The following is a 27,273-nucleotide window of genomic DNA, read 5'->3' as shown; positions in this document are numbered from 1 at the left end:
TATATGTGATATACATGTTATTGATGTGTACCTTACTAAAGCTCGCAGTAGCACCTGTGTATTTGATACTGGTTCTTTTGCTAACATTTGCAACTCGAAACATGGGCTACGGATCAAGCGAGGATTGGCTAAGGACGAGGTGACGATGCGCGTGGGAAATGGTTCCAAAGTCGATGTGATCACGGTCGGCATGCTACCTCTACATCTACCTTCAAGATTAGTATTAGACCTAAATAATTGTTATTTGGTGCCAGCATTGAGCATGAACATTATATCTGGATCTTGTTTGATGCGAGACGGTTATTCATTTAAATCAGAGAATAATGGTTGTTCTATTTATATGAGTAATATCTTTTATGGTCATGCACCCTTGAAGAGTGGTCTATTTTTGATAAATCTCGATAGTAGTGATACACATATTCATAATGTTGAAATCAAAAGATGCAAAGTTGATAATGATAGTGCAACTTATTTGTGGCACTGCCGTTTAGGTCATATCAGTATAAAGCGCATGAAGAAACTCCATACTGATGGACTTTTAGAACCACTTGATTATGAATCACTTGGTACTTGCGAACCGTGCCTCATGGGTAAGATGACTAAAACGCCGTTCTCCGGTACTATGGAGAGAGCAATGGATTTGTTGGAAATCATACATACAGATGTATGTGGTCCAATGAATGTTGAGGCTCGTGGCGGATATCGTTATTTTCTCACCTTCACAGATGATTTAAGCAGATATGGGTATATCTACTTAATGAAACATAAGTCTGAAACATTTGAAAGGTTCAAAGAATTTCAGAGTGAAGTTGAAAAACATCGTAACAAGAAAATAAAGTTTCTACGATCTGATCGTGGAGGAGAATATTTGAGTTACGAGTTTGGTCTACATTTGAAACAATGCGGAATAGTTTCCCAACTCACGCCACCCAGAACACCACAGCGTAATGGTGTGTCCGAACGTCGTAATCGTATTTTATTAGATAAGGTGTGATCTATGATGTCTCTTACTGATTTACCGTTATCATTTTGGGGTTATGCTTTAGAGACGGCTGCATTCACGTTAAATAGGACACCATCGAAATTCGTTGAGACGACGCCTTATGAACTGTGGTTTGGCAAGAAACCAAAGTTGTCGTTTCTTTGGGGCTGCGATGCTTATGTGAAAAAGCTTCAACCTGATAAGCTCGAACCCAAATCGGAGAAATGTGTCTTCATAGGACACCCAAAGGAGACTATTGGGTACACATTCTATCATAGATCTGAAGGCAAGACTTTTGTTGCTAAATTCGGAGTTTTTCTAGAGAAGGAGTTTCTCTCGAAAGAAGTGAGTGGGAGAAAAGTAGAACTTGATGAGGTAACTGTACCTACTCCCTTATTGGAAAGCAGTACATCACATAAACCGGTATTTACAAGAAAGTGAGTGGGAGCTCTGTAGCATTTCTGATATTATATGTGGATGACATATTATTGATTGGAAATGATATAGAATTTCTGAATAGCATAAAAGGATACTTGAATAAGAGTTTTTCAATGAAAGACCTCGGTGAAGCTGCTTACATATTGGGCATTAAGATCTATAGAGATAGATCAAGATGCTTAATTGGACTTTCACAAAGCACATACCTTGACAAAGTTTTGAAGAAGTTCAAAATGGATCAAGCAAAGAAAGGGTTCTTGCCTGTGTTACAAGGTGTGAAATTGAGTAAGACTCAATGTCCGACCACCGCAGAAGATAGAGAGAAAATGAAAGATGTTCCCTATGCTTCAGCCATAGGCTCTATCATGTATGCAATGTTGTGTACCAGACCTGATGTGTGCCTTGCTATAAGTCTAGCAGGGAGGTACCAAAGTAATCCAGGAGTGGATCACTGGACATCGGTCAAGAACATCCTGAAATACCTGAAAAGGACTAAGGATATGTTTCTCATATATGGAGGTGACAAAGAGCTCATCGTAAATGGTTAAGTTGATGCAAGCTTTGACACTGATCCGGACGATTCTAAATCGCAAACTGGATACGTGTTTTTACTAAACGGTGGAGTACATAGCTGCTTCGGAAGCAGCAGATGAAGGAATCTGGATGAAGGAGTTCATATCCGATCTAGGTGCCATACCTAGTGCATCGGGTCCAATGAAAATCTTTTGTGACAATACTGGTGCAATTGCCTTGACAAAGGAATCCAGATTTCACAAGAGAACCAAGCACATCAAGAGACGCTTCAATTCCATTCGGGATTTAGTCCAAGTGGGAGACATAGAAATTTGCAAGATACATACGCATCTGAATGTTGCAGACCCGCTGACTAAGCCTCTTCCACGAGCAAAACATGATCAGCACCAAGGCTCCATGGGTGTCAGAATCATTACTGTGTAGTCTAGATTATTGACTCTAGTGCAAGTGGGAGACTGAAGGAAATATGCCCTAGAGGCAATAATAAAGTTATTATTTATTTCCTTATATCATGATAAATGTTTATTATTCATGCTAGAATTGTATTAACCGGAAACATAATACATGTGTGAATACATAGACAAACATAGTGTCACTAGTATGCCTCTACTTGACTAGCTCGTTGATCAAAGATGGATATGTTTCCTAACCATGGACATGAGTTGTCATTTGATTAACGGGATCACATCATTAGGAGAATGATGTGATTGACTTGACCCATTCCGTTAGCATAGCACTTGATCGTTTAGTTTGTTGCTATTGCTTTCTTCATGACTTATACATGTTCCTATGACTATGAGATTATGCAACTCCCGTTTACCGGAGGAACACTTTATGTGCCACCAAACGTCACAACGTAACTGGGTGATTATAAAGGTGCTCTACAGGTGTCTCTGAAGGTACTTCTTGGGTTGGCCTACTTCGAGATTAGGATTTGTCACTCCAATTGTCGGAGAGGTATCTCTGGGCCCTCTCGGTAATGCACATCACATAAGCCTTGCAAGCACTGCAACTAATAAGTTAGTTGCGGGATGATGTATTACGGAACGAGTAAAGAGACTTGCCGGTAACGAGATTGAACTAGGTATTGAGATACCGACGATCAAATCTCGGGCAAGTAACATACCGATGACAAAGGGAACAACGTATGTTGTTATGCGGTCTGACCGATAAAAGATCTTCATAGAATATGTGGGAGACAATATGAGCATCCAGGTTCCGCTATTGGTTATTGACCGGAGACGTGTCTCAGTCATGTCTACATTGTTCTCGAACCCGTAGGGTCCGCACGCTTAACGTTACGATGATAGTTTCATTATGAGTTTATATATTTTGATGTACCGAAGGTTGTTCGGAGTCCCGGATATGATCACGGACATGACGAGGAGTCTCGAAATGGTCGAGACATAAAGATCGATATATTGGACGGCTATATTCGGACATCGAAAGTGTTTCGGGTGATTTCGGAGAAAACCGGAGTGCCGGAAGGGTTACCGGAACCCCCCGGGGAAGTATTGGGCCTTAGTGGGCCTGAGGGGAGAGAGAGGGCAGCAGCCTAGGAGGTGGCGCGCCCCCTCCCATGGGGAGTCCGAATTGGACTAGGGGAGGGGGCGCGGCCCCTCTTTCCCCCTCCCTCTCTTTCCTTCCCCCTTCCCTCCTCCTAGTTGGACTAGGAAAGGGGAGTCCTACTCCTACTAGGAGGAGGACTCCCCCCTCCTTGGCACGCCTCAAGGGCCGGCCCACCTCCCCCCTTGCTCCTTTATATACAGGGGCAGGGGGCACCTCTAGACACACAAGTTGATCTTGGTGATCGTTCTCTTAGCCGTGTGCGGTGCCCCCCTCCACCATAATCCTCGATAATATTGTAGCGGTGCTTAGGCGAAGCCCTGTGACGGTAGAACATCAAGATCGTCATCACGCCGTCGTGCTGACGGAACTCTTCCTCGACACTTTGCTGGATCGGAGTCCGGGGATCGTCATCAAGCTGAACGTGTGCTAGAACTCTGAGGTGTTGTAGTTTCGGTGCTTGATCGGTCGGGCCGTGAAGACGTATGACTACATCAACCGCGTTGTGCTAACGCTTCCGCTTCCAGTCTACGAGGGTACGTAGACAACACTCTCCCCTCTCGTTGCTATGCATCACCATGATCTTGCGTGTGCATAGGATTTTTTTTTGAAATTACTACGTTCCCCAACACCTATGACTCAAGAAAGAGAAAATGAAACTACGAAAACAAAAGTCTTCACGCTTCATAATCCTCGCATGAATATCAAGTCTTCATGGTCACACCAATTTCTTCACTTTCAAAGTCTTCAAGAAAACCAAAGTCTTCAGCTGAAGACATTCATTTTTAGGGGTCGACTTTCATCATAAATATCAAACTCCTCATAGACTTATAAACCTATGTACACTCACAAACTCATTAGTCCCTTAACCTATAAGTCTTCAATACACCAAAATCACTAAGGGGCACTAGATGCACTTACAGGTTCAACGGTAGTAGGGCGGCAGTGAAGTGCGGCAGTATCGCCAATAAGCGGTAGTACCGCCCCGTTCGGGCGGTAGTACCGCTACTGCAGTACTACCGTCGTGCTATGCTCTACCCTGCCTCCTCTACTCCCCTGTTCTACTTCTCCCACGGTAGTACCGCTGGGATGAGCGGTAGTACCACTCTGGCAGCTCTACCACCCCAAAGTTCCTAGCCGTTGCTCTATTTTCCTGTTGCTACCGCCTGAGTGGTAGTATCGCTCGTTGGAGCGGTAGTACCGCTCGTGTGCGGGCTGAGCACATAACGGTTGGATTTTTTCCCACCCATAAAAGGGTGTCTTCTTCCGCATTGAACCTGATCCTTCTAGCTCGTGCTCTTCCCCCATTGTTGACCTTCTTAGAGCTTGCTATCTCTCAATCCCTTCATGGATTCTTGCTAGTTTTGGGGGAAAAGAGAGAGGAGATCTAGATCCACATTTCCACCAATCACTTTCTCCCCTTTGTGAGGGGAACCGCTTGGATCTAGATCTTTGAGTTCTTGGTGTTCTCGTTCTTCCTCTCTTTTTCCTCCATAGCTTTCGTTGCTTTGGTGGGATTTGAGAGTGAGGGACTTGGGCACTCTATGTGCCCTTGCGATTGCATTAGTTGCATCGGTTTGAGTTATCCATGGTGATACATGAAAGTTACAAGTTGAGAAGCTTATTACTCTTGGGTGCTTGGGCGCCCTAGACGGTTGTTGGTGTTCGGAGCTCAATCATTGTTGTGTAAAGCTCCGGGCAAGCGTCAAGGTCTCCAATTTGCGGAGATCGCTCTAAGCAATTTGACGGGTACCGGTGATCGCCCTTAAGGGTTGCCAAAGTGTACGGGTTCGGTGACCGCCCCAAAGGGTTGCCATTTGTACGGATTCAGTGACCGCCCTCAAGGGTCCCTTAGTGGAATCACGGCATCTTGCATTGTGCAAGGGCGTGAGGAGATTACGGTGACCCCTAGACAGTTTTTGGGGGGCATTGTGCCTCCACACCGCTCCAAACGAAGATTAGCATCCACACGGGTGTGAACTTCGAGATACATAGTCGTCTCCGCGTGCCTCGGTTATCTCTTACTCGAGCCCTTTACATGTGATAATATCCTCTGATTATCAAGGAGTGATCAATGACATACTCAGAGATACATGAGGAAACTATGCTACAATCATCAAGGAGATTCAAGCTACGTAAGGCTAGTCCACCGAGTGTTCCTTCATCTTTGAAGGACGTGAGATCAAATAGAGGTACAAGAGGTACATAGCTTTACTACACATGCTTTAGGACTTTGGGTAGGACGCTGTCTGTGGTTCCTAAACCCACCCGATATAAATTGTCTTCTCATTATCCTTTTTTTGAGGGAGTGTTCCCATTATTTTTAATATCAATCAATAAAAAGAAGTGTGTTTAGACTAAAAAGAAACAAACACGCCCCAACGGAATGGCGGTAGACCAATGTGCAGGTGCAAGTCCCTACTCCCTCCGTACCAGTGCATAAATCATCTTATGTTGTGCACCCCGATGAAGGTGAAGGCGAAAACGAAAGAACTTAATGTTTATTTGCTAATTAATATTATTGCATGCAATGAACTAACTACTGCATCTCGTGCAACGTAGTCTAAGCCATTGAAAACATACACACCCCACGTTTCTTATTGGTTGATTTTTTTATTTATGTCAAGAAATAAGGAATAAGGTGAGAGTTAATGTGCAGCTTCTAAGTGTTTTGAAATTATTTGGTTCCGTAATATGACTGGTACATCTGTATGAATTTTCGCTTATTTCGAGGTGTGCAAAGTCGCACGGAACCAGAGACAGCCGCTGCCAGGACCCACACACCAGCGGCTCATCCATCGGGCATGCGTTTAACACGGCTTTACAGCGGTCAGGGCTTTGCCGCGCGTGACCGTTTTCTCCGGAGGCGCAGCTGAAAATCGCAAACCTTTCCTGGGTGCGAATGCAATTCCACCAGCAGAACAGGCAAGTGCGGTAAATTTGCAGATGGAACCTCGATGTGATTCAAAGCCCGCGCTCCGGTCCCCCGAACTGGCCATTCCGCTCCACTATCTCCTCAAAATCCATCTCCTCGGCTGGTCGCCAATCCCCTCGCTGTTCCAAAGCCTTACTACTCGCCTCGGCCAGTCGCCTCCGCCACCAAAACCCTAACCCTAGCCCCGGAGCTCAGGCGACGCTCGCGCCTCCAAATGGACGGGGGAGGCACGCATCGCACGCCGGAGGACGTGTTCAGGGATTTCCGCGCGCGGCGGGCCGGCATGATTAAGGCGCTCACCACCGGTGCGCGCTCGCTTTCTTCTCCCCGGCCGATATTTTTTTCGAGTATTTCCGGGGTTCTGTTGTGAGGATTTGGAGGTTCTGATTAGTTTCTGGTTTTTTGGTCGGTGGATTTGCAGATGTGGAGAAGTTCTATCAGCAGTGCGACCCAGGTGAGCTCGCGACCATCTCCGATTCGCCGTTCTCGGACCTCGAATTCGCTGAGGTTTCACATGGAAGTGATGCGGTTGTTTACCTGCTTGAGTGGAGTTTGTGTTTCTGGCGTGGTTTTCTCTTTGCCTCTTCTCTCAAGAGGAAATTTGTGCGCTACTTGTTGTTAACTTGTTATTGGCTCTAATTTGGGAGTCTCTCTGCCCCGATTTCTGTAGGGGAATTTCGCTGGAATTACTGTACCGGTGGGTTGGGGATTTTTCAAACCTTTAGGAAGCTTTGTGATTTTTGCAGGAAAAGCCACTGGATTGTTTCCCTCTGTTTTAATTTGGTGCTTCTTGCTTTCGATCTACTAACAGATCAGTTGTACTAGAAAAATGGTGCGTGTGCGTGTGCGTGTGGGTGGGTGTCAGTGGGTGTGGGTAAGAGAGAGAAAGGGATGAGGTGGGGCGCTTGTTTTTTTCCTGATTTGTTGACTAGTGCTCTCGTCGCCCTTCACACAGAAAAATGATGTGTGGTGCGGTGTAACCAAATGACCATGGTATCCATCTTATGAAGGGTATTTTCGGGCTTTTATTTAATTAGTCATTTTCCACGGACATAGTGCATAAGTTTAACAGTACTAGATCAGGCTATCCTGTGGAGAACTTTCGAGGCTTTCCAAGTTTTGGTACGCCATCTTCGTTTGGCATTCTTTTTCGCGTCTTTAGTTCACCACCACATGTCCTCGTGATGTCAGATGATATACTCAATAATTTGCCATATTTTAGTGTATCCCGGATTAGTCTTCGTTGGCAGCTGTAGTATTTATCCCGGATTAGTCTTAAAATTTGTATCTGTTGTGTTATGATCGCGAAGGCGCATTATAGAGTCTGATTGGACGGATCTTTTCCTCATTCTTCTTTTCTCGTTTTTGTTTCTTGGGCACACAGTTGCAGTCGTGCTGAGGCTTTCTTGGTCCTGGCTTGATTTTATTGGATAGAATATAGTCTTGAATGGGACCAGGGGGCTTAAGAGGTTGCCATTTTGATTTCAGAGAAAGAGAATCTATGTCTGTATGGTCTTCCCAATGAAACATGGGAAGTGAACTTGCCTGCAGAGGAGGTTCCCCCAGAACTTCCAGAGCCGGCACTGGGAATTAATTTTGCTCGGGATGGGATGGATGAGAAAGATTGGTTGTCACTTGTTGCGGTGCACAGTGATGCCTGGTTGCTAGCAGTAGCCTTCTACTTTGGAGCAAGATTCGGGTTTGACAAAGAATCCAGGTATTGCATTTTTTTAGGCACGCAGCTTTTTTACTTATGATTTGCTTATGCTTGTATAGTGTTGCTCTACCCTTCATCTTTTAGCAAATGTTGTTGTGCTCTGGTTTTAGTCATATTCTGATAATGTGACCACCGGATAGTGAGGCCTCAGTTCATATGTTGTCAATGTAACTGTTTTTCCCACGGTGTGCATCAAGCATATTGGAAGCATAAACTTTAGTCATTTGCATGCTAGGTCTGTCAACGAGAAAACAGGCTAGACAAGACTTACCCACGCTTGGCTAGAAAGCAGCTTTGAGCTTCACAGTGACTCACTGAGCTTGACCTTTGCTCGAATGACGCTCACAAAAGCTCTAGTTCGGCTAGTCAATCTCATTAGTGGTTAGGAGAAATCACGACCATTTACAAATCAGCACTAATTCCGAGGCTTGCCACTCTCCATCCTAGATCTTTCCCGAGTCGGAGTACAAGTACATGGACTCAACGATCTCGCCACTGTTGGAGAGGAAGAGTACACATATGGAGTGGATGTTGGGAGGGTAAGCACGACTATTGCCAGGGCCGCGGTAGAGCTGGTATCAAGTATTGTCGGCCACAACAGAAGGGATAGCGAAGCGGTGCTAGACAATGTCGACGGGGGCGAAGCAGCGGTGGGCATGCTGGGGAACCAGGTGATGGTCAATCGGGTGTGAGAGGGCATAGCCCAGACAATGGGGCCGGTTGCCCATGAAAGCATGACGTATTTTGTGATGGCTAAGATCTGATTTGAACGGTAGGGCTTGGATGACACATGAAGAACAAAAGACAGCACAAGAATCAATGTCCATGTTGCAAGCATAGCTTGACTTCATCGATAATATAGTTTTTTTGTCGGAAAATGCCTTCTTGGTGAAGTATGATGTTTGCTTAGTTCAGATATTATAAAAACTCGGCTTTATCCAGATGAGCTATGCTCAAAAGCATACATGGGCCATGCCTCCATGAAGCTGTTCTTCTTCGCTTTGTTTACACCATTTGTTCTGCTTTAGTTGGTAAATTTTTATATCTGGTTTTGTGGCCAAACTTTGCCGTAGCAAACTTGCGTGCCCACAATACATATATTCATTCAATAAAACATATTGATCAAAACTGTGTATTTTGGAGACTGTAGTTAGAGGGTAACATATATTGGACTGGACAGAGTATACTACTGCTGTATGGAAATGGACTTGTGCAGGAATGTTGAGAAAATACAGGGTTAGATATTTCAGTTTCTTGGTGAATAACTGTTGATATTAAATTTTGTGTCCACATGGTCAAGATGAAATGAGCACAAGGAACATTATACGGTATTTCAGATAAATAGTAAATAAACTTAATCTACGGTTTTGACCTGTGGGTTGACAATTACAGCATCATAAACAAAACCAAACCGAAATTAAGTTTAACTTGCTTTTTCTACCTGGATATGGATCTTTTTCTTGTTTTTTAGATAAAAGTTAAAAAATACAGCAGAATGAAAAACGTTAAATAGCTGCAATGTAGAGGAACTTTTGTTTTCTTCATTGTGGATCTATTAATTACTCCCTCTGTAAAGTAATATAAGAGCGTTTAGATCACTAAAGTAGTAATCTAAACGCTCTTATATTACTTCATGGAGGGAGTACTTGATTGGGTACATGAACCATACCATGCTTTGCCTTTAGCCTATTAGTGTTTTTACACAAAGATATATTGTAAAAAATTCTTGCTAATTTACTGCTGTACTCCCCATCCATGTTTTATCAGTGGCTTTTGACACATCATTTTCTGTCAGTTGGGCATGTCCAGCTGATAGTTAAGTTGGTGTAATTCGATGTTGGTTTTGTAAGCCTAAATAGGCTAAAATGTTTTGGAAGGTTCATTGCAAGGGAGGCCAATGTTCTGTAGTTGGCATGTTAATTTTATAGTACATATGATTGCCACTCCATGCTATGACGCTTTGTGATTTGTCACTCGATGTGTAAGTCGCTTTTGGGTCACTTGTTAACTAAGAGATGCTCTAATAACGATCACCATGGAATATTTTGTTAAAATTTTCTTTCCGTCAATATATGTGTGACTCATCTTGTTGATTTTTGTAACTAAATGACTCATCATATAAGTGCATCTAGTCGTTCACTAAATCTTTTGCCTCTTGTTTTATCATCTTTTATCTTGGAATATTCTTGTGTTATTGCATGTTATCTAGTCAAATTTGTTTTCGGTTTTGTGTGCTAGGTAGTCCCATATTATATTTGATTCTTAACAGACTTGGTGTTAAATCTAGCTTTAATTCATCCATAGATCCCCTCCATTCTATTTTGTTAGACTTGATCATACACCGTGTCTTTCTGCTTTGTTCCATTTATGGCTTATCAAATTTTGTAGTAGGTAAGGAGGAATTTGTCCTTCAGGATTAGTCTTTTTGTTTGACTATTGTCCAAGGTCCAAAAAGGTGGAAGCGCACCTTAGCACTGGGGCGGTTGCCTTTTGCTTGCTTCGGCCCTTAGCTGTGGTCAAGGCATCCAGTGAAGTCCTCGGTGATGGAGGAATGGTGGTGCTGCAGGAGAGAGAGGCAGATGTGCTGCAGGGAGAGAGGAGGCATCGGGATTGTGTCGAAGCAGAAGTCTGTGGAGGCAAAGACTCGTGTGGTACACTGTTGGTGTTGTCGAAGCAAAGGATCTAGCAGCAACTAATAAGCAATGGATGGCTTAGATTCTTCCTCCGGCCTGTGAAGATATTTTAGGGTTTCCACATGGGCTAGGAAGTGTTTCCATACGAGCTGTAACTAATGGCCATATATGTGAAAAGTCCATTTAGGCCCCGAGCACCAGGCAGCTCGGAATCCTTGGCACAAACCCACCTTGCAGCTCTATACACTTCTTTATGTGTTCGTCCTATTGAACTTTTTTGATTCTTTTAAACAAGAATCTAATAAATTAGAATAGTGTCAGTGATTTTTTAAGAGAATCAACAAATGAGACTTTTAGTATCTTCTTTACATCGGGGAAATCTGCTGCTCCTGTCTTTCTCTTTTCTTTTAAGTTATGTCTCTTTCTTTTTGGTCCATCATGCTATTATCTCGGGGTATTCATATTATAGTTTCATATATGGATTAGTATTCTGGAGCGCTGCAGAGTTCCCTTTCCATGCATCCCAATTGAGATTTTCCATGGGTTGCAGATGTTCTGAGTTTCTGACATGACAAAGATGGCCACTCGATATAGGGGACTACAATTTTTAAGGTTTTCTTGACAAATTAGGGATAGTGAGGATACATTAAGTTCTCTACATATGCACTCTACGGTGAGACCATTCTATATGATGCAACAAGCAAGTTAACAGAACAAGTTAAGCAAGAATCACAAGTTAGAGAAGAGGATGTATCCCCAACCTTGCACTCTTGGGAGAGTGCTAATGTCCGCTAGAGCGGTGCGAAAACCAAAGCTTCTCGAGCGCCACGATAGGCTCACCCTATTCTCCTTGAGCCTCCCACCGAGGTTGCAACCGAAGTTGAAAACTTTTCTGCTAAGTCTGGGGGGCTGGCCGGAGGGTCCGGGCTGCTGGGGGAAGGCTCAACAGAAACATTACAACCCAATTGCATCCTTTCTGTTGTGCCCGAAGTTGGTTCCTGGGGTGCTAGAAACAAAACATAGCCAGGTTTTCAAAGTGGGTTCTCTCTTCCATGGGATGGGTTGTGAGTGCATGTAGGTTAGTGTACGTGAGTTGATTCCCACCAAATCTCCACTGTGCGTCCCCTCTTTTGAGTTGTCATTAACACCAAAACAGTTGGGGGCAAGTATGTCATAGCTAATAGTTTATCTTGCCCTAAAGAAGCCCCTAAATAATCTACTTGACCCTAAAATACCTGGGTAATCTACTTCGGCACATGAAATAACATATCTCATTTTCGTATTAATCTCATGGTTAACATTTCTATTTTTTCATTTAGTGATAAATTGAGCGGTTAGTGTCAATTGTTTAATGTACTATATTTTTATCTTCATTCGTATGGAGCTTCTTAGTTCTTGGTTGACACTAAGCGCCGTCAATCCGATGTGGAGATATGTACGAGATTTCATATTTAAACAATAGATACTTTTACACTAGATGAACAAATCATTATAGCACGGTGATTGTTTCTCGATATGTACGAATATATTTGTAAAATTCATTGATGATTTGTTAAGTTTTGGTCGACTCAGACAATAGTACTTTTGGTACTTAATGAACAACTATTACATTGGAATGTTCTTTTTAGATTCGCATGAAATATTTGTGAAATTATCAAATAATTAGGTAATTCTCATTGGACTAAGACAATATTCCCTCTGTCTCAAAATGTATTCCTATTCCCTCAACACACTGAACAACTTCTTAGATCTGTATGAATGAATTTGTAAAAGTGAGAATTAGTTAATTATCTAGTTGACTGAGACATATATATATATTCCCTCATACCTTTTCACTTTAATTGTACATGGCACTTAAATCTTAATATTATTAATAGAATGTACTTTTATCAAGCATAATTACTCTTTTTATGTGGCTAAGGAAAATAATTGTACCAATATCACATTGTCATTATTATTTTAAGATCACTAACAATAATTGTAGCAATATATTGGTGAGCTTTTTACCAAACATTGAGCTAGGCTTTCACTGACAGTAATCAAATGCTACTCTTTATTACCCGCCCATTTGTACGAGGCTACCCGCAGTGGGAGTATCATAGCTAGTATCATGCATGCCAACTGGCAATTTTGATGAGGTGGCATCGAATTAAATGAAGAAAGGGAGGGCTGGTATCATATTATTATGATACTATATCATAATAAATTTTATGTTACTATGAGTCATGCATGACAATAAATAAGATCATGTAAGAGACTAATCTATGATACTATGCATGATATATGATGCTCCCCAGTCCCTACTGTCAGGAAAGTTCATTTTTTATTGGTTGAATCTGTCAACATGTGTCTTCCATTACTTTGAGTGGTTTTGTCTAGATAAATTCTTTGCCTCATTAACCACCATCCTCCTACTGTCCCACCCACCTACATACAGTAGCACTGTTCAAATTGGGCACACCACTCACCGTATTGCACCACCGTTAATCTGCAGATTCCAATGCACAAATCAACACTCATGATAGATCTGCCTGTCGCTCGTCTCCCAAATCGCTGTTCTTCCATACTCCCTCCTTTCTGGTTTATTGGGCCTATCTCTTTTTTTTTTTAGTTTTTCCAATTTGTTGGTCCCGTTTTCGTTCCTCTTCATCAACCTTTTTAGATTCTGAGGCAATTAGAAGAAAACTAACTAGTGCATGTGGCTGTTTCTACTCATTTAGTGGCCATGCATACATGCGCTGGAGTTAATGCCAGATTAAAGCACCTTTTTTGCGGGGAAAAAGTGCTAATTGGACAGTTTTGCAACCTATGTAATTTGTTCCACCACTCACTATCTACTTTGGTTGAGGAGTTTTTGAGTTAAGCCCTTTAAACCAGAAGGGAGGGAGTATATGCCTCCATCCCAATCTCCTCTGCTCGTCAGCTGCTAGGAGATAGCACTGGAGCTTCCCGCCTCCCCCATCTCACCTTCGAGCTCCCATGGCGCTGCAGCCCCATCCTCTCCTCTGACCTAGTAGCTGCCTACCCCTAAGCCTCCTAAGAGCTGGTGCTGGGTAAACGCTCACCTAGCACCTGGAGCCTTTTTAAGCCTTACTACTGTCCATGGAGTATCTCTTGTTTTCTATGCATATTTTGATTTAAGTTTTTGATACATTATTAACATCATGATCAACCCATTCCTGCTAATGAATAACGAATTTGCTGTTTTAGTCATCATTTCTTATAATCCATCAACAGTTGAACCAAAAGATGTGCAGATATATCAGTAGAGTTTTACAACGGAGTACGCGAAAGGACACACCACCTAAAATGGAACTACCATTTTGTAGGAACAGACATGCATGCATGCATACTTGCAATTGAAATGATTGTACATGAGTAAATTGAAATTATTTGAGCAGTTCTGGATATGCAAATTTGAAAATTCAGTTGGAGTATCTACGGTCAACAGTTTTTGCTTTAAATGAATTGTCTAGGTATTTCTGCTTATCAAATGTTGTTCTCTTGCAAATGTGAAGTTTGGTTAGGTTGACAGGTGAGCCTTTTTATGTACTCTCTTTGCTGTTGTTGTGATCTTTGGTTTCTTATGTGGATTCTGAGATTAAAAAATCGTTAACCATCTTGTATAGATACAAGTTTTCTCTTGTCATATTTAGTCCCTTTAGATATTTCATTCTTTTATAGGTGTGATTGTATTTCTTATGATTGTATTTCTTACATATAGTGAAGATCAGCGTCATTAGTTACATTTTGTGTTTTTGTTGCAGGAAGCGGCTTTTTAGCATGATAAACAACCTCCCCACCATATATGAGGTTGTCACCGGAACTGCGAAGAAGCAGGTCAAAGAAAAACACCCCAAAAGCAGCAGCAAGATAAATAAATCTGGCACTAAGGTAATGAACCATTTTCGTTTTACTGCAACAATGCTGACCTAAAACTAAGCTCATAATTTGTTGTCTTGTGGCGCAAACACACTTCCCCAGCCATCTCGCCAGCCAGAACCCAACTCAAGGGGTCCAAAGATGCCACCACCTCCGAAGGATGAGGACGACAGTGGAGGCGAGGAAGAAGAGGGAGAAGAACATGAAAAGGCATTATGTGGTGCGTGTAACGATAACTATGGACAGGATGAATTCTGGATCTGCTGTGATGCTTGTGAGACATGGTTCCACGGTAAGTGTGTGAAGATCACTCCTGCCAAAGCTGAGCACATCAAGCACTACAAATGCCCAAATTGCAGCAGCAGTAGCAAGAGGGCCAGAGCATGATATTGGATTCCTCCATGGCTCATGTCTGAAGATCCAAGGATTTGACTCACTGTAAAGACGCATGTGGGACGGAATGCCAATGGATGTGCATTCAGTTGTTGCTTTGAGATTAGTACCAGCTTTAGGGGTCTTGCTGTGTTGTTATTTGGTGTATGTCGGTGATGTTCTAGATTTACTTGTAGTCGTAGCAACTAATTGTAACAGCTTGTATGTCTTGGAGCCTTGTCAGTGCGCCTGTTCTGGACTCTCAGTGTCCTAGGTCCCGTGATGTATCATGTCATCATGTACCCTTGTTGTAATTTGTTGAAGAATCGCCTGTTATCTTAGCTTTTACAGCCTAGTTATTTGGACATGGTATCTAGCATCTACACATGGTTCCACTGTTTTAGAACTTGGTAAATGGTAAGTAGTTGGGTGTTTGTCTACTCGGGAAATCACGGCTGCTGGTTCAATGTTTAAGATGGATTGTCGGCGGTGCTTGCCACAAGTGTAGGTTGTATTCCCCTTCTGATGGTTTGCTATCCTATCTTTTGGTTGTGGCAAAAGCTCAAAAAAGTTTGCCTGCGAATACATGTCACTGATCATGGACTTATGTTTCAGGTATAGATAGTGCCCACTCTCCGACGCTTTTGAGGCAGCCTAATCTCCGTGTAATCTGGCGGGTTTGACTTGTGCAGTGCTCGACTTTTGTGAGATGGAACACACGCACCCAGATTGGCAAGAGGCAGGAAGAGTAGACTGCATCCGATGCCATTGCTGCTGCCCCGCTAGTTTACACGCAGATCAATCAAGGTCTCCTTTTTGTGCCGCTCCTCTCTTTTCCTCTTTTCCCGGCCTGGTTTTCTGCTGGTGATGTCCCTGTCCTACTAGTTGCAACCTATCAACTTTATCTCCCACTCTGCCCTGCCAACCTTGCCTTTTTGACTTGTCCAAGTTTATCGCATTTCTTTTTCTTTTGTGGTCTCCTTCAGCGCTTTCCAAGCGCTCCAAATCCTGGCGACAACAATGGGCTTGCTGTTCCGTGAGATTTTTTCTTTGGCTGGTTAGCGTGTTGGCTGTTTGGATAGATATGACGATGATTTAAGTGGCACACAGGTCAGGTTCCACGCCAGCTTCTACTATACTGTAACAGATAGCGCCTAGCTGGCAAGCAGGTTAGCTTCTACTATACTGTAACATTTCTTGTGTCAGCTGCAGTAAGTAGGACTTGTGGCATTTTTTATGTGCCAAACATCCATTCGCTCCTGTCTAGTCAGCTTATCTTCAATTCTTTGTGTTATATAAAACCACCACCATCATAACAAACAACAAAGTTTTTAGTCCTGAACAAGGTAGGATAGACTAGAGCCGAAACTCATAAGATCTTGAAGCCAACTCATGGTTTGATGCACCCTTGTCTATGGCTAGTTCTTTGGTGATATTTCGGTCCTTCAGATCTCTCTTTACGGACTCCTCCATGTCAAGTTTGATCTACCTCGACCTCTCTTTTGATATTATGAGCACACTTTAACCGTCCGCTATGCAATGGAGTTTCAGAAGGCCTGCGATGTATATGCTCAAACCATCCTAAACGATGTTGGACAAACTTCTCTTCAATCAGTACTACCCCGACTCTACCATGTATATCATCATTTTGGGCCCAATCCTTTCTTTGTGGCCACACATTTATCTCAACATGCGCATCTCTGCTACACGTAACTGTTGAACATGTCACCTTTTAGTTGGCCAACACTCAGCGCCATACATGTAAATATGCAAATTCTTTGAAGGAGGAAATGCAGCTTTTCCACGTGGCATCCTTAAAATTGGTATTCAGTACTGTCACCAACGCAAGCCTAAATACATGCCATTTTAGACATGAACAATTTTTAAGCTGCAACGTTATGCTTTTTAAGTATGTAATCATAGAAATGGTATCATAAAACTACAACATATTTTCCTTGAAAATTCTAATGGTACTAGTATTATCTAAGAGCAATCGGAATAACCTTTTTTACATAGTTGGAGCTAGAGATGTTCGACAACACATTTTCTAGGACGTCATCTATTTTGTCGTGGAGGTACTTAATTTTGAGGACATATCCATGTTCTTTCATTTAAGAGATAGTAATCATTTAGAGGAAACTAGTAGCAATATACTCTCCTAGCCGGGCACAGTTTACTTAAATATGAATTAAGCAGGAAGTTGAATTTTATCAAAATATACAATTACTCAGCCTTTTATAAAGCTGTATGGGCATTTTTGTGTACTTACTACGCATTTTAGGTGTAGCTCTATTTTAGTAGGTGATATAATCAATAATTGGGATACATGTTTTTTGTAATGTAGTGCCAATTAATTAATGAATACCTCAAATTCCTGGTTAATGGATTTGAATCTGATGCTGTAGCAAAGCAGCATCAAATTCCAGTATTGTAAACCCCACTGATGCCAGTTAGTGTTGCATGCACCACATGAAGGATGTGCTTAGGCCCCTATAAAGTCTACCCTTTTCTGTGGAATTTTTCATGCTAAGGCAGAGGATAGGAAAGAGGAACAACATAAAAATTCCAAGTCCATTGTTTGTTTCACTAAAAGGCAAGTACTATTAAAGAAACACTACCTTTGCCTTTAGTCTCGTCAAGTAGAACTGCCTTTACACTTTCTCCAATCCTCCCTCTCCGACGGAATGTTCTTTGAGGGAAATGTTGCATACGATGACATGGACAAATGATCAGCTCAAGGTCCTGTAGAATTGGCATGCTGGGTTCATGGGATATGTAGATATAATTCCCATATGATGTTGCTATCGACCCATGTGATCGATCGGTCCTTTTGAGAATATAAGAATTCAAGCATGGTGGACTGAAGCAAGTGGTGACAAAATGTCGACATGGATACAGAAATTAGTTTCTTCGGTTCGCAAGGCACGCTCCCTTGAGCTGGTCTTCTGTTTTCCGACATTTAGCTAGAGAGAGTGTAAGTTGTGCATACAGTAAAATTTTGCACAATACCCTAATCATATGCTATCTTGTTTTTCCCTTCCAACTGTATAACCTAGTGCAAGTTGTGAAGCAGTTTTTGTAGCTGATTCCAGCGACTACCGCCACCACCAATATGACACGGAGAATATATGTGGGGTTGAGTTGTTTCAAATGGCTAGGAATGTTCCACACCTTCAATTTCTCTATATTGGAAAAGCAATTCTCTTTATCGAAAACATCTTTCGAGGAAATTATCGAACCTAACACTTTTCGCGTTGTGATTCGTCGACTCATCGGGCGGCACACTTTGTGCTACAAAGTGCGTCGGAACAACAACATCAACACCACCATTAAACTAAACCATGACCATGAGGGGTTGTAAAGCCCCCACTAATTTCTTGCGAGGCGTGTATATCCGAGTATAAAGCAAAGTCTAGCATTATCCCATCACTAGGTGGCTGAGGGTGAGAGATATGTTTGTGAGGAGGGGAATATAGATTATGACCCTGCTTCTCCTGGGAATGTACTTAAGTGTGGGTTAACCGTGCCTCCCCTTTAGTTAGTCCCAAAACCCTACATTCCTCCCAAAAGCTCCTTGTTTTGATGTTGATGTGTAGGAATCCATCCTCATACCAAAGAACTTGTTTGTTTGAGTCAAACCTACTGTCCATTGCCAATGGAGGAAGGAAGCCTTTGATGCTGGAGGGGCACCTCATTCCAAAGGCATTTGATTCTTCCACCCAAGAGTTGACCTCCGAATATAATTTCTTGCTCTCTCTCTCTCCTCTCTCTCTCATGATATTGGTGGTAGTAGTGGAGGGTTAGCTTTCATCCTGCAACTCCTTTTCCCCAAGTCATAAGGCCAATAGTGGATTTGCTGATGCAGACGCTTCACTCGAGAAATTCTTGTGAAGATGACACTCATCAGAGTCTGACCGTGGCCATCTATAGCTCTCTTTCTCTCTCTACCTATATCTCCCTTGGCCCACCTGCAAGTGAGTGCATGCACAAGAGGGAGTGTGCTATAACTCACATACGCCATCTCTCTCATCTCCTCCTCCTCTCTCTACTCTCATGAGGGCATATAAGACATGAAGGTGTTCAGAGGCAAGATTTGGGCAGCACTAGGGTCACTCATGGATCATGTAGGCGCAGCCTCCAACAAGGCTTCCACGGCGGCGGTGCCAGACCGAGCGCTCCTCACGGACATCGAGGCGGCCATCGCGCGGTGCACGGACGGTGGAGGGGGCGGGAGCGTCGGTGACGACCGCCACGTCCACGAGATCCTCTTCCTCGTCTCCAACGCCCCGGGCGCGATCACCTTCCTCTCCCGCCGCATCACGGCGCGCCTAGAGGCGGCGCGGACCCCGGCCACCGCGCTCCGGTCTCTGCTCCTCGTCCACCGCCTCCTCCGCGCGGGCGACCGCTACTTCGAGCAGGACTTCCGAGGCCTCTGGGCCTCCCGCGACCTCCGCGTCGACGCGCCACGTTGCGGCTGCTCCTGTTCTCCCCTCGCTGCCTCAGGCGCCGGCGCCAACTATGTCACGGCCAGCACGGTGACCGCCACCGGCGCGTGCTCTTTCCTCCACGGCTACACGGCCTACCTCGAGGAGCGCATGCAGTGGGTGATCAACCAGTCCGGCAACCTGGAGCCCACCCGCCCCCCACCACAAGATCACGACGACAAGCCGCACCCGGCCTCCTCCTACGATGCCGTCGCCGCCGAGGAGCTCCTCTTCAAGCTCACCATGTGCCAGAGGCTGCTTGACGTCGCTGTCCAGCTCCTTCCGGACAACAACACAAGCGCCAGCGCCGCCGCGCGGTCAGCCTTCGGCATTGTCCTCCGGGAGAGCTTCAAGGTCTACGACTCCTTCAATGACGGCATCGACGTGCTGCTAAGGTCAAGAAGCGCCGGTCGTCTCAGCAAGTCTCTCAGGGTCTCAGCTCAGGGGGTGCTGAGGAAGGCGTGCGCTCAGACGCCTGAGCTGAAAGAGTTCTACCACAAGTGCAAGAAGAGCAATGTCGGCAAGATCACAGAGTACCCCGTCGTCAGGGTCGTTACGCCGGCGCAGGCCTCGGCAATTGAGCTCATGCCGCCGGTCTGTGAAGAGGATGGTCGGAAGGAGCTTGGCGGCGCCGGTGTGGTAGCGGAGGAGAACGAAGGCGACGCGCCCTTTGAGAGCAAGCTGGAGACGACTATCAGTGCGGTGTGGGTCGAGTTCGACGACGAAGATCACCAGGCTGGCCGTGAGTTTACCCGGGATGATCACAGCAGCTAGCCGGCCTAGCTAGTACAGTATGTAGGAGTTCTTTTGCAATGTCCAAATATATTAATTTTGAGTGATTGGATTGGTCTCCTCGATCCCCTCTTCTTGTGTGCAAGGTTAATCATTCTGAAGGGTCCGTGTCTTCATTCAGCTGGCAAGAAAGCCAATAATTCCTTTTCACTTATTTGTGTTGTTTCCTTTTGTTCTTTGGTCGCCTCCTTTGTTGCGGTCTCGATATATCCTTACACCTAGTGTGTTTTGTGTTCTTTGCCATCATGTTTGAACTACCAAGTGATTATATATACTCCCTCCGTACCATAATATAAGATGTGGTGATGTTCAATATGTAACTTGGATGGATAGCGTTTCATGCGATGCGGCGGGTGACTCTCATGGCGACTCGCAATGGTGGCGTGGTACTTGCCGTACTTCAAGGCTGCGGGGGTGCTCATCTACCGGCGGGTGGTGTTGTGGGACCATGTGCTCCCTCGTCGACGATGGGTGGTGGATCGACGCGCATGACACCACGGTGAGGAAGTTGTTCCGTGCAACACAGTGCACTTCCCTTGTCACGTTGTGAAACTTGGGGAGGCGACTGGCCCTATGGCAACGCACCTCGAGCGGCGCGACTGCGTGAATGACGTGCGGGGTAAGAGTGGTTTAAAGCCATCAGGGGTTGGTGGAGGGGGTGGGTTGCATTCAATCTTCTCCTTCCTCCCCAATCTAGTGCACAAAGAGCCACAAAGAGCCGAAACCCTCATCATTGATGGTGGAGATCACAGAAGTGAGGATGAGGGAGTTTGCAGGGTCGGATCCGTGCAAGCGTGCGCCCCTGCTCGAGATTGGGTCATGGTTCGACACCAAGGAGGAGATGCGGATGAAGGCGCAGGCGGTGCTAGATTCGCTGACAGAGGAAGAAAAAGGGGAACTTTTCAGTAGGATACGCAAGCGCCATTCACTGGAGATTCTGATGTTGGCGATGGACCAGTCGGATTCAATGGATTCAGTGAGGGCAGACAAGTGGGCGACGTTCATCTCATTCTCCACCAAGCTGTTGGCCCCAACGACGAGGGCATGTGCGATGAGGGCAGACGAGACGGTCCTGGCCCTCCCGGCGCCAGGATTGGTTTTCACCCCAATTGGGATCGACGGGGGCGAAGGAAGCAGTGGGAGGAGGGTTCCAGGGCGCAGAGATGCTTCAGGGGAGGACGCGACGACTCCACCATGCCGCTCGGCCCATTTGGCCCCAGCACCAGCTCCTCGTCGCTCCACTCTCCTCGCCGGAAAGGGGATCTGATCCCCCAGCTGGCTAATAACCACTTCTGGTTGTTAGGCAGCGAGGAATCAGAGGCTGACACCGACAAGGACCGTAGCAATGGTATGATCAATAACCCTTCTCATGCTCGCTACTTGCAATCTGATGCACTGTCTAGTGGTGGGAGATTGACGAGTAGTGAGATCAAAAAACACCGTCGTATTGGATGGTTTAGTTATACAAATAGAGTAAAAATGGAGAGATATGTGCAGTGTTTATTTCTCAGGGATGTTGGGAATGTTAGACAACCATGTAAATAGGAAAGTGGTCGATTGGGAGAGATTATGCAACAGATGTATCCATGTGTTGATTCCCCAAATTGGGGAAAATATCATATGGCTGAGGTGGATATGGCTTTAATTAAAATGAAACCCCTCATACCTAGATTCAAAGATTTGTGCAGGTTGCCAAATTTATTTGATGGGATTGAGGGGGATGATGATTTTACCATTGATAAGAAAGGATTTTCTGATGAAAAGGGCAGGAGTGAGATTGATAAAACATATAGTGAGAAAGTTGATATTCATGAGAATGTATTTCTGGAAGAATTTTGTGAAGATGTGATGGATTTTGACTCTCGAGGGAAGGTGGGGATTGAATTTAAATTTTTTGATCTGGGTGGGCTTGCTGGGCTTCGACAGCTGACACGTGAGGGAGATGAAGCCCATGACATGGCTGGACCATGTGAGGGTGATGGGGATGGGGCATATTTAAACCACATCTCCATCACTGCCCTATAGTATTTGGATTTTTGTGATTCCTATTGTCCTGAAGAGGTTAGGGTTGCGGCGGCTGACTCAGGTGAAGAACAAAATAGAGGGGCGGAGATCATGGAGGGGAGGTATGGATAATGACAACCAAGGCTTGGAAGGGGTGAATTTGGAGGGAGCGGAAATTTTCCTTCTGGCAGAAACAACATCTCACCCGGGAGGAATTTTGGGAGGCAGGAGGACAAATATTATGAGTATGGGGAGCTTTATGGGTGGAGCTGGGAACAACAACAATGGATCTAGAGGAGAAGGGTTCCAGTAGGGGAGATTTGGTGGAAATTTTGTGGAAGATCGAAGAGGTGCTTCTGGATCTAGGAATTTTGTTGGTCAAGGTGGAAAAGGCAGCTATCAACAACATAGGGAGGAGAGGCCTCAGATTAGCTCTGTAGGACAAGGGGGCAGTGATGGTAGGCAAAAAGGAGTCTAGGGGAATAATCAGTCGCTAGTGGGGTGGGGCTCTGCCTATTGCTCCCTTACAAAAATTTTCATAGGTGGTGCCACTAGGTCTTGGGATGGGCAGTTTGGTTTTCTCCCACCTAAACAATTGGCACAACAACATTAGTACCTATTGGCCAATGTCCATAAGAATAGTGTCTTGCCAGTGCCTGGTGGAGAAATAGAAGTGAATGAAAGAGTTAATGGAACCAAGGGTGATGGAGGGGGAGGAAAGGACCATATTTGTTGGAGATGCAAAGGAATTGGACATGACAACAAAGATGGTAAAACAATGTGTTTTGTGTAGTGTGCCAGAAAGGGTCACGCAGAACTGAAGATTCTATCATCTTGAGACAACCAAAACCAGTTGCTAAATATGTGGGATATGGGGCAAGAGGATTGGGATGTTTTCTAGTGCAAAACCACTAAGGAGATCTCACTTGTGGAACATGCTAATCCAATGGCAATATTGGTGGCACACTCTGGACTTAATGAAACTACTTCGGTACAAGACCTTACTAGGATGTTTCATTGGGGGTGGACTTGGAGAGCCAAGTTTCAAAGTCCTAAATAATTTCTGGTGAGGTCTCCTAATAAGGCCAAGCTGGCGGAGTTGAAGAATTTTGAGAAATTCACCCTGCTGGGTACTGGTGCTATGGTGGAGGTGAATTTTTGGAGTCCTGATGACAAAGCCAAAGGGAAGTTGCACTCCATTTGGGTGCAGATGCATGGGGTACCTGACATGTTGAGGCATTATTTGTCAATTTGTGAAGTTGGGTCTGTGTCGGATCTCGGGTTCCGGCAGACCCTTGAGGTTCGAACACTGGGGTGCGCGCGGAGATCTCTACCCTACCGATCCACGTCCGATCCTCTCGTGCGAACTAAGATGAAAATGATGAACAAAACAAGAGACACGAGGTTTATACTGGTTCGGGCCACCATTGTGGTGTAATACCCTACTCCAGTGTGTGGTATGATGGATTGCCTCTGGGGCTGATGATGGACAGTACAAGGGAAGAACAGCCTCGTGAGAGGTGTTCTTGAGCTGGTGCGATGAACTGCTAGGGTGAGTTCAGTCGCTTCTCTCTCTCTCTCTCTCTCTCTCTCTCTCTCTCTCTCTCTCTCTCTGCTAGGGTTCTACCAGATCTCTCGATCTCTTCTCGATGTCTCGAGGTTTTCTCGGTCCCTCTACTCTGTGGTGGCTAGCTCTATATATAGAGGCCCTGGGCCTCTCCCCAAATAATTGAGCGGGAAGGGCGCCAACAATTGGCCATTTTGAAGGGGAACATCTAGTACAAGTTATCCTAACCAAAGGTGGTCTTCGGCTGCCAAAAGCACTGGTGATGACGCCGTATTGGGCTCCACGGTGACCTCCGTCCGGCCGTCCGGCTGGTCTTGGTCTTGTTGCACCGGAATGACAACCTTTGCCCGATGCCTTGGCATGTGCTTGCCCCCTTTGCACCAAAGGGGAAACAAGGACACTGCGCAGGCCGGCGCCCGCCTGGCGCCCGCCTGGTCTCGATCGTCATGGCTTGCGTCATGGGTTCCTCGCGAGGTACCCCTGCCTTGATCTCTCCGCCTCCTCGCGAGCCTGCCTGATGAGGCTGCCTCTGAGGAAGCTTTCTGTCGTCCGCCCCACGAGGCTTGGCCCCTCGCGAGGGTCTTAAGCTTGGGCTAATGAAGATGGGCCGCACTGGGCCCCCACTTGAGCCACGCCGCAGGCCGCAGGCAGGCAAGTCTGGGGACCCCCATTCCCAGAACGCCGACAGTAGCCCCCGGGCCCAAGGCGCGTGCGGGCTTGGCTTAGCAGAGAAGCGAAGGGCAAGCACGAAGCGCCACGGGCCCTAACAGCCTACGTCCTTGGGCGCCGCATGGCGGTTGATTGGATGTGGGCGCCTGCACTTCCCACGATGCCTTGCTACGCGCCCGGCTAAGCGGACCCATAGTTGCACACAGTTGTTCCTCCTTTGGCCGCCCGCTCGCTTCCTACCTTTCCTTCTTCTCCGAGCTCCAACCTCCGCCGCCAATCCGGCTCGAGCTCTTCCCCTTCCCTAACGCCATGGCACCGACGAAGAAAGGAAGGGGGAAGAAGCCCGCGCCCTTGTCCTGCGCACCTCCAGCGGCGGCCCCCGCCGTCGATCGGTCAATCATACTCAACCCGGAAGCCTTGGACAAGGTCCACTCCGCCCTTGCTTCCATCTTCAACGAGTGCGGCCGGACCACAGTTTGGCCTGCATCCCGCGCCTTTCTTGCTAGGACCGTCACGGAGGTCCGATTCTTCGCCGATGCCTTGTGGGCGGGTCTGGTTCCCCCCTTTTCTGCTTTCTTCAATGCTGTGCTCTCCCATTATCAGATCCACATGATGCACCTCGGGCCGGAGTCCATTACCCTTTTGGCTGTCTTTGCTTTCGTGTGCGAGGCGATGATAGGCATCCCTCCTTCTGTTGCCCTGCTGCGCCACTTCTTTTCTCTGCGCCTGAGTGATCCCACTTAGTGCTCGGGGTGTGTAAACTTCTTCGCCGTGCCTGAGACGGCTGCTTCAGGGATTGACTTTGGCCTTCCACCTTCTCAGGCCAGGTTCAGAGAGCGGTGGCTGTACGTGGACGTCGGGGTGCCCAGCCCCTTGCTCTCGCACCCGACCTTGCCTGCTATTCCCAACCCAGGCTGGGGTCATGAACCGCTCGCGAGCCCCCGACTCGCTTTCGTCTGGCGCCGCTTCGAAAGTTGAGGGCCCACAATGTGACAGCGCCCAAGGTGGCGAGGGAGTTCCTTCTGTGTCGCGTTGCTCCTCTCCAACGCCACTCTCGCCGGATGTGGGACTTTGCGGAGCGCGGAGACCGCATGCGGCTTCAGGAGGAGGATTTGGCGCCCGAAGTGCTGCGGATGGTGCTTTGGGTCTTGACTGGTGATCCTTCCCCAGGCAGCCTACGGAGCGTGGCGTCCTTCTCTACCTTTTTTTTCCGGCAGGGCTGATTTCGTGAAGCAGATGCCCAGCTTCGACGAGTGGGGGCTGCACCCGGCTGGCCTCACGGGGCCACACGAGAACCCAGTTGTCGTGGTTGTTCCCCCCACCGCCCACAGCGGTCCCTCCTCAAGCGACAGAGCGGGGAGAGAGCTGATGTGAGCTGAGGTGGCTGATGTCGAGGTGGTGGCGCCGCGTGAAGCCTCGGAGGCGATGTCTCCCGAGGCCCGCCCTGGGGTGGCGGTTGAGCAGGGTTTTGGCCTTCAGCTCCTGAGGCCTGGGCTCCCGAGTCCCCAGCCGTTCTTCGCGAGGCGACGCCCGACGGTGCCCCCAAAGCTAACTCCTCTGGCACCGACAATCCTGAGGCTTCTTCTGCGCCCCAGGCCGACCCCCGCCCAGGCGCTTGGGTCGGTTTCGTGTAGACTTCGAGGCCCTTCGCAAGAGGAAGGAGGCCTCAGGCGGCAACGACCGCCCTTGCCGCTTGTTGAAGCGCAGGAAGTACTTTGCCATGGATGAGTAAGCCTTCTCCTTTCCCTGCTCATTTGCTCTGTTATCCTTGTGGCTCATTGTGTCCCTTCAGGTCCCGCCTTGCTGAGTCCGCCGAGTCGACCCAGGAGTCGGCCCCTGCAGCTCCGCCCCCTTTGCTGGCTCTGGGTCCGCCGAGCTCGGGTGGCGCCCTCGCCGCTGGATCGGTTGGTGGAGTGATCTGCTCCATAGGGTGCCTCGAGCTTGCTCGCCCGATGCCCTTCCTTCGCGAGTCTTCTTGGGGCGCGTCAGGCTTGCCCCGCGCCCCTTCTCTGGTCATAGAAGGCGAATGGCTGAGGTCTGTCCTTGGCTCCTCCTCCGTGGGTGGGTCGACGCCGGGCCGGACTCTCAGGGCGGTCCATTCGGTGACGGCTAGGGCGGCAGCCCCCTGCCCCACGCCTGGAGGGGGCTTACCGCCTCGGGGCCCTCTGCATGCTCCAGCGGAAGAGGGTGATGTGGAAGATGTGCTCAGGCGCGCTCGGGAGCGTTGTGCCCATCATGAAGAGTTCCTCCAGGGGGCGGCGGATGCGGTGAACCGGGTCGGAGCAGAGCTTGCTGCCGAGGATGCGCACCTCGAGGCTGAAGGCCTGCGCCTTGCTGAGGAGAGGCGCAAGCTGAAGGTGGCCATTGCCCTCGCGTGTCATCAACGTGACCTCGACAACGCGAAGGCCGAAGCGTCGCTAGCGGCTTCGCGGGAGGCCTGCTCCCTGGCCGTTGAGGAGGCTCGGGAGGCAGACCGACGGTGCAAGGATGCAGAGGAGCGTGCACGGGAGCTCCAGGCCTGGAGCAACTCCCTGGAGCAGCAAGTGGAATTGCGCCAGGCGGCCCTTGAGTCGATGGGGTTGGCCTCTGTTGACCAGGCGGAGCTTCTGAAGCGCGAGGAGGCGCTGACGCTGGAGGCCGCCGAGCGCAACTTTGACCTTGAGCGGTTGGAGACGAGGGAGCGCCTGGTGGCTCGGGC

At 46.8% G+C, this 27,273-nt stretch overlaps 2 protein-coding genes across 2 annotated transcripts; both read left to right on the top strand.

Moving 5' to 3' along the window:
• The first annotated feature begins 6,524 nt into the window (after positions 1-6,524).
• Positions 6,525-15,442, top strand: LOC119286573 (PHD finger protein ALFIN-LIKE 8). Its single transcript, XM_037565959.1, has 5 exons — positions 6,525-6,760; positions 6,877-6,909; positions 7,944-8,172; positions 14,573-14,699; positions 14,790-15,442. The coding sequence occupies exons 1-5, from the start codon at positions 6,670-6,672 to the stop codon at positions 15,072-15,074; spliced, it is 765 nt and encodes a 254-aa protein (XP_037421856.1). The 5' UTR covers positions 6,525-6,669; the 3' UTR covers positions 15,075-15,442.
• Positions 15,443-19,078: 3,636 nt separating this feature from the next.
• Positions 19,079-20,489, top strand: LOC119286572 (putative clathrin assembly protein At1g33340). The gene has a single exon (XM_037565958.1). It carries the CDS (start codon positions 19,130-19,132, stop codon positions 20,315-20,317), a length of 1,188 nt encoding a protein of 395 aa, XP_037421855.1. The 5' UTR covers positions 19,079-19,129; the 3' UTR covers positions 20,318-20,489.
• Positions 20,490-27,273: the final 6,784 nt, after the last annotated feature.

Source organism: Triticum dicoccoides, chromosome 4A (genome assembly GCF_002162155.2).
Source record: "Triticum dicoccoides isolate Atlit2015 ecotype Zavitan chromosome 4A, WEW_v2.0, whole genome shotgun sequence".
Classification (NCBI taxonomy): Eukaryota; Viridiplantae; Streptophyta; class Magnoliopsida; order Poales; family Poaceae; genus Triticum; species Triticum dicoccoides.
This window is presented reverse-complemented; position numbering and strand designations above follow the sequence as displayed.

What these genes read in the sequence shown, in the direction of transcription:
- LOC119286572 (XM_037565958.1), top strand. Translation starts at nt 19,130, where the DNA reads ATGAAGGTGTTCAGAGGCAAGATTTGGGCAGCACTAGGGTCACTCATG.
- LOC119286573 (XM_037565959.1), top strand. Translation starts at nt 6,670, where the DNA reads ATGGACGGGGGAGGCACGCATCGCACGCCGGAGGACGTGTTCAGGGAT. An exon ending in GATTAAGGCGCTCACCACCG is followed by an intron (nt 6,761 to 6,876) that starts GTGCGCGCTCGC and finishes GTGGATTTGCAG; the next exon opens with ATGTGGAGAAGTTCTATCAG. An exon ending in TAAATAAATCTGGCACTAAG is followed by an intron (nt 14,700 to 14,789) that starts GTAATGAACCAT and finishes ACACTTCCCCAG; the next exon opens with CCATCTCGCCAGCCAGAACC.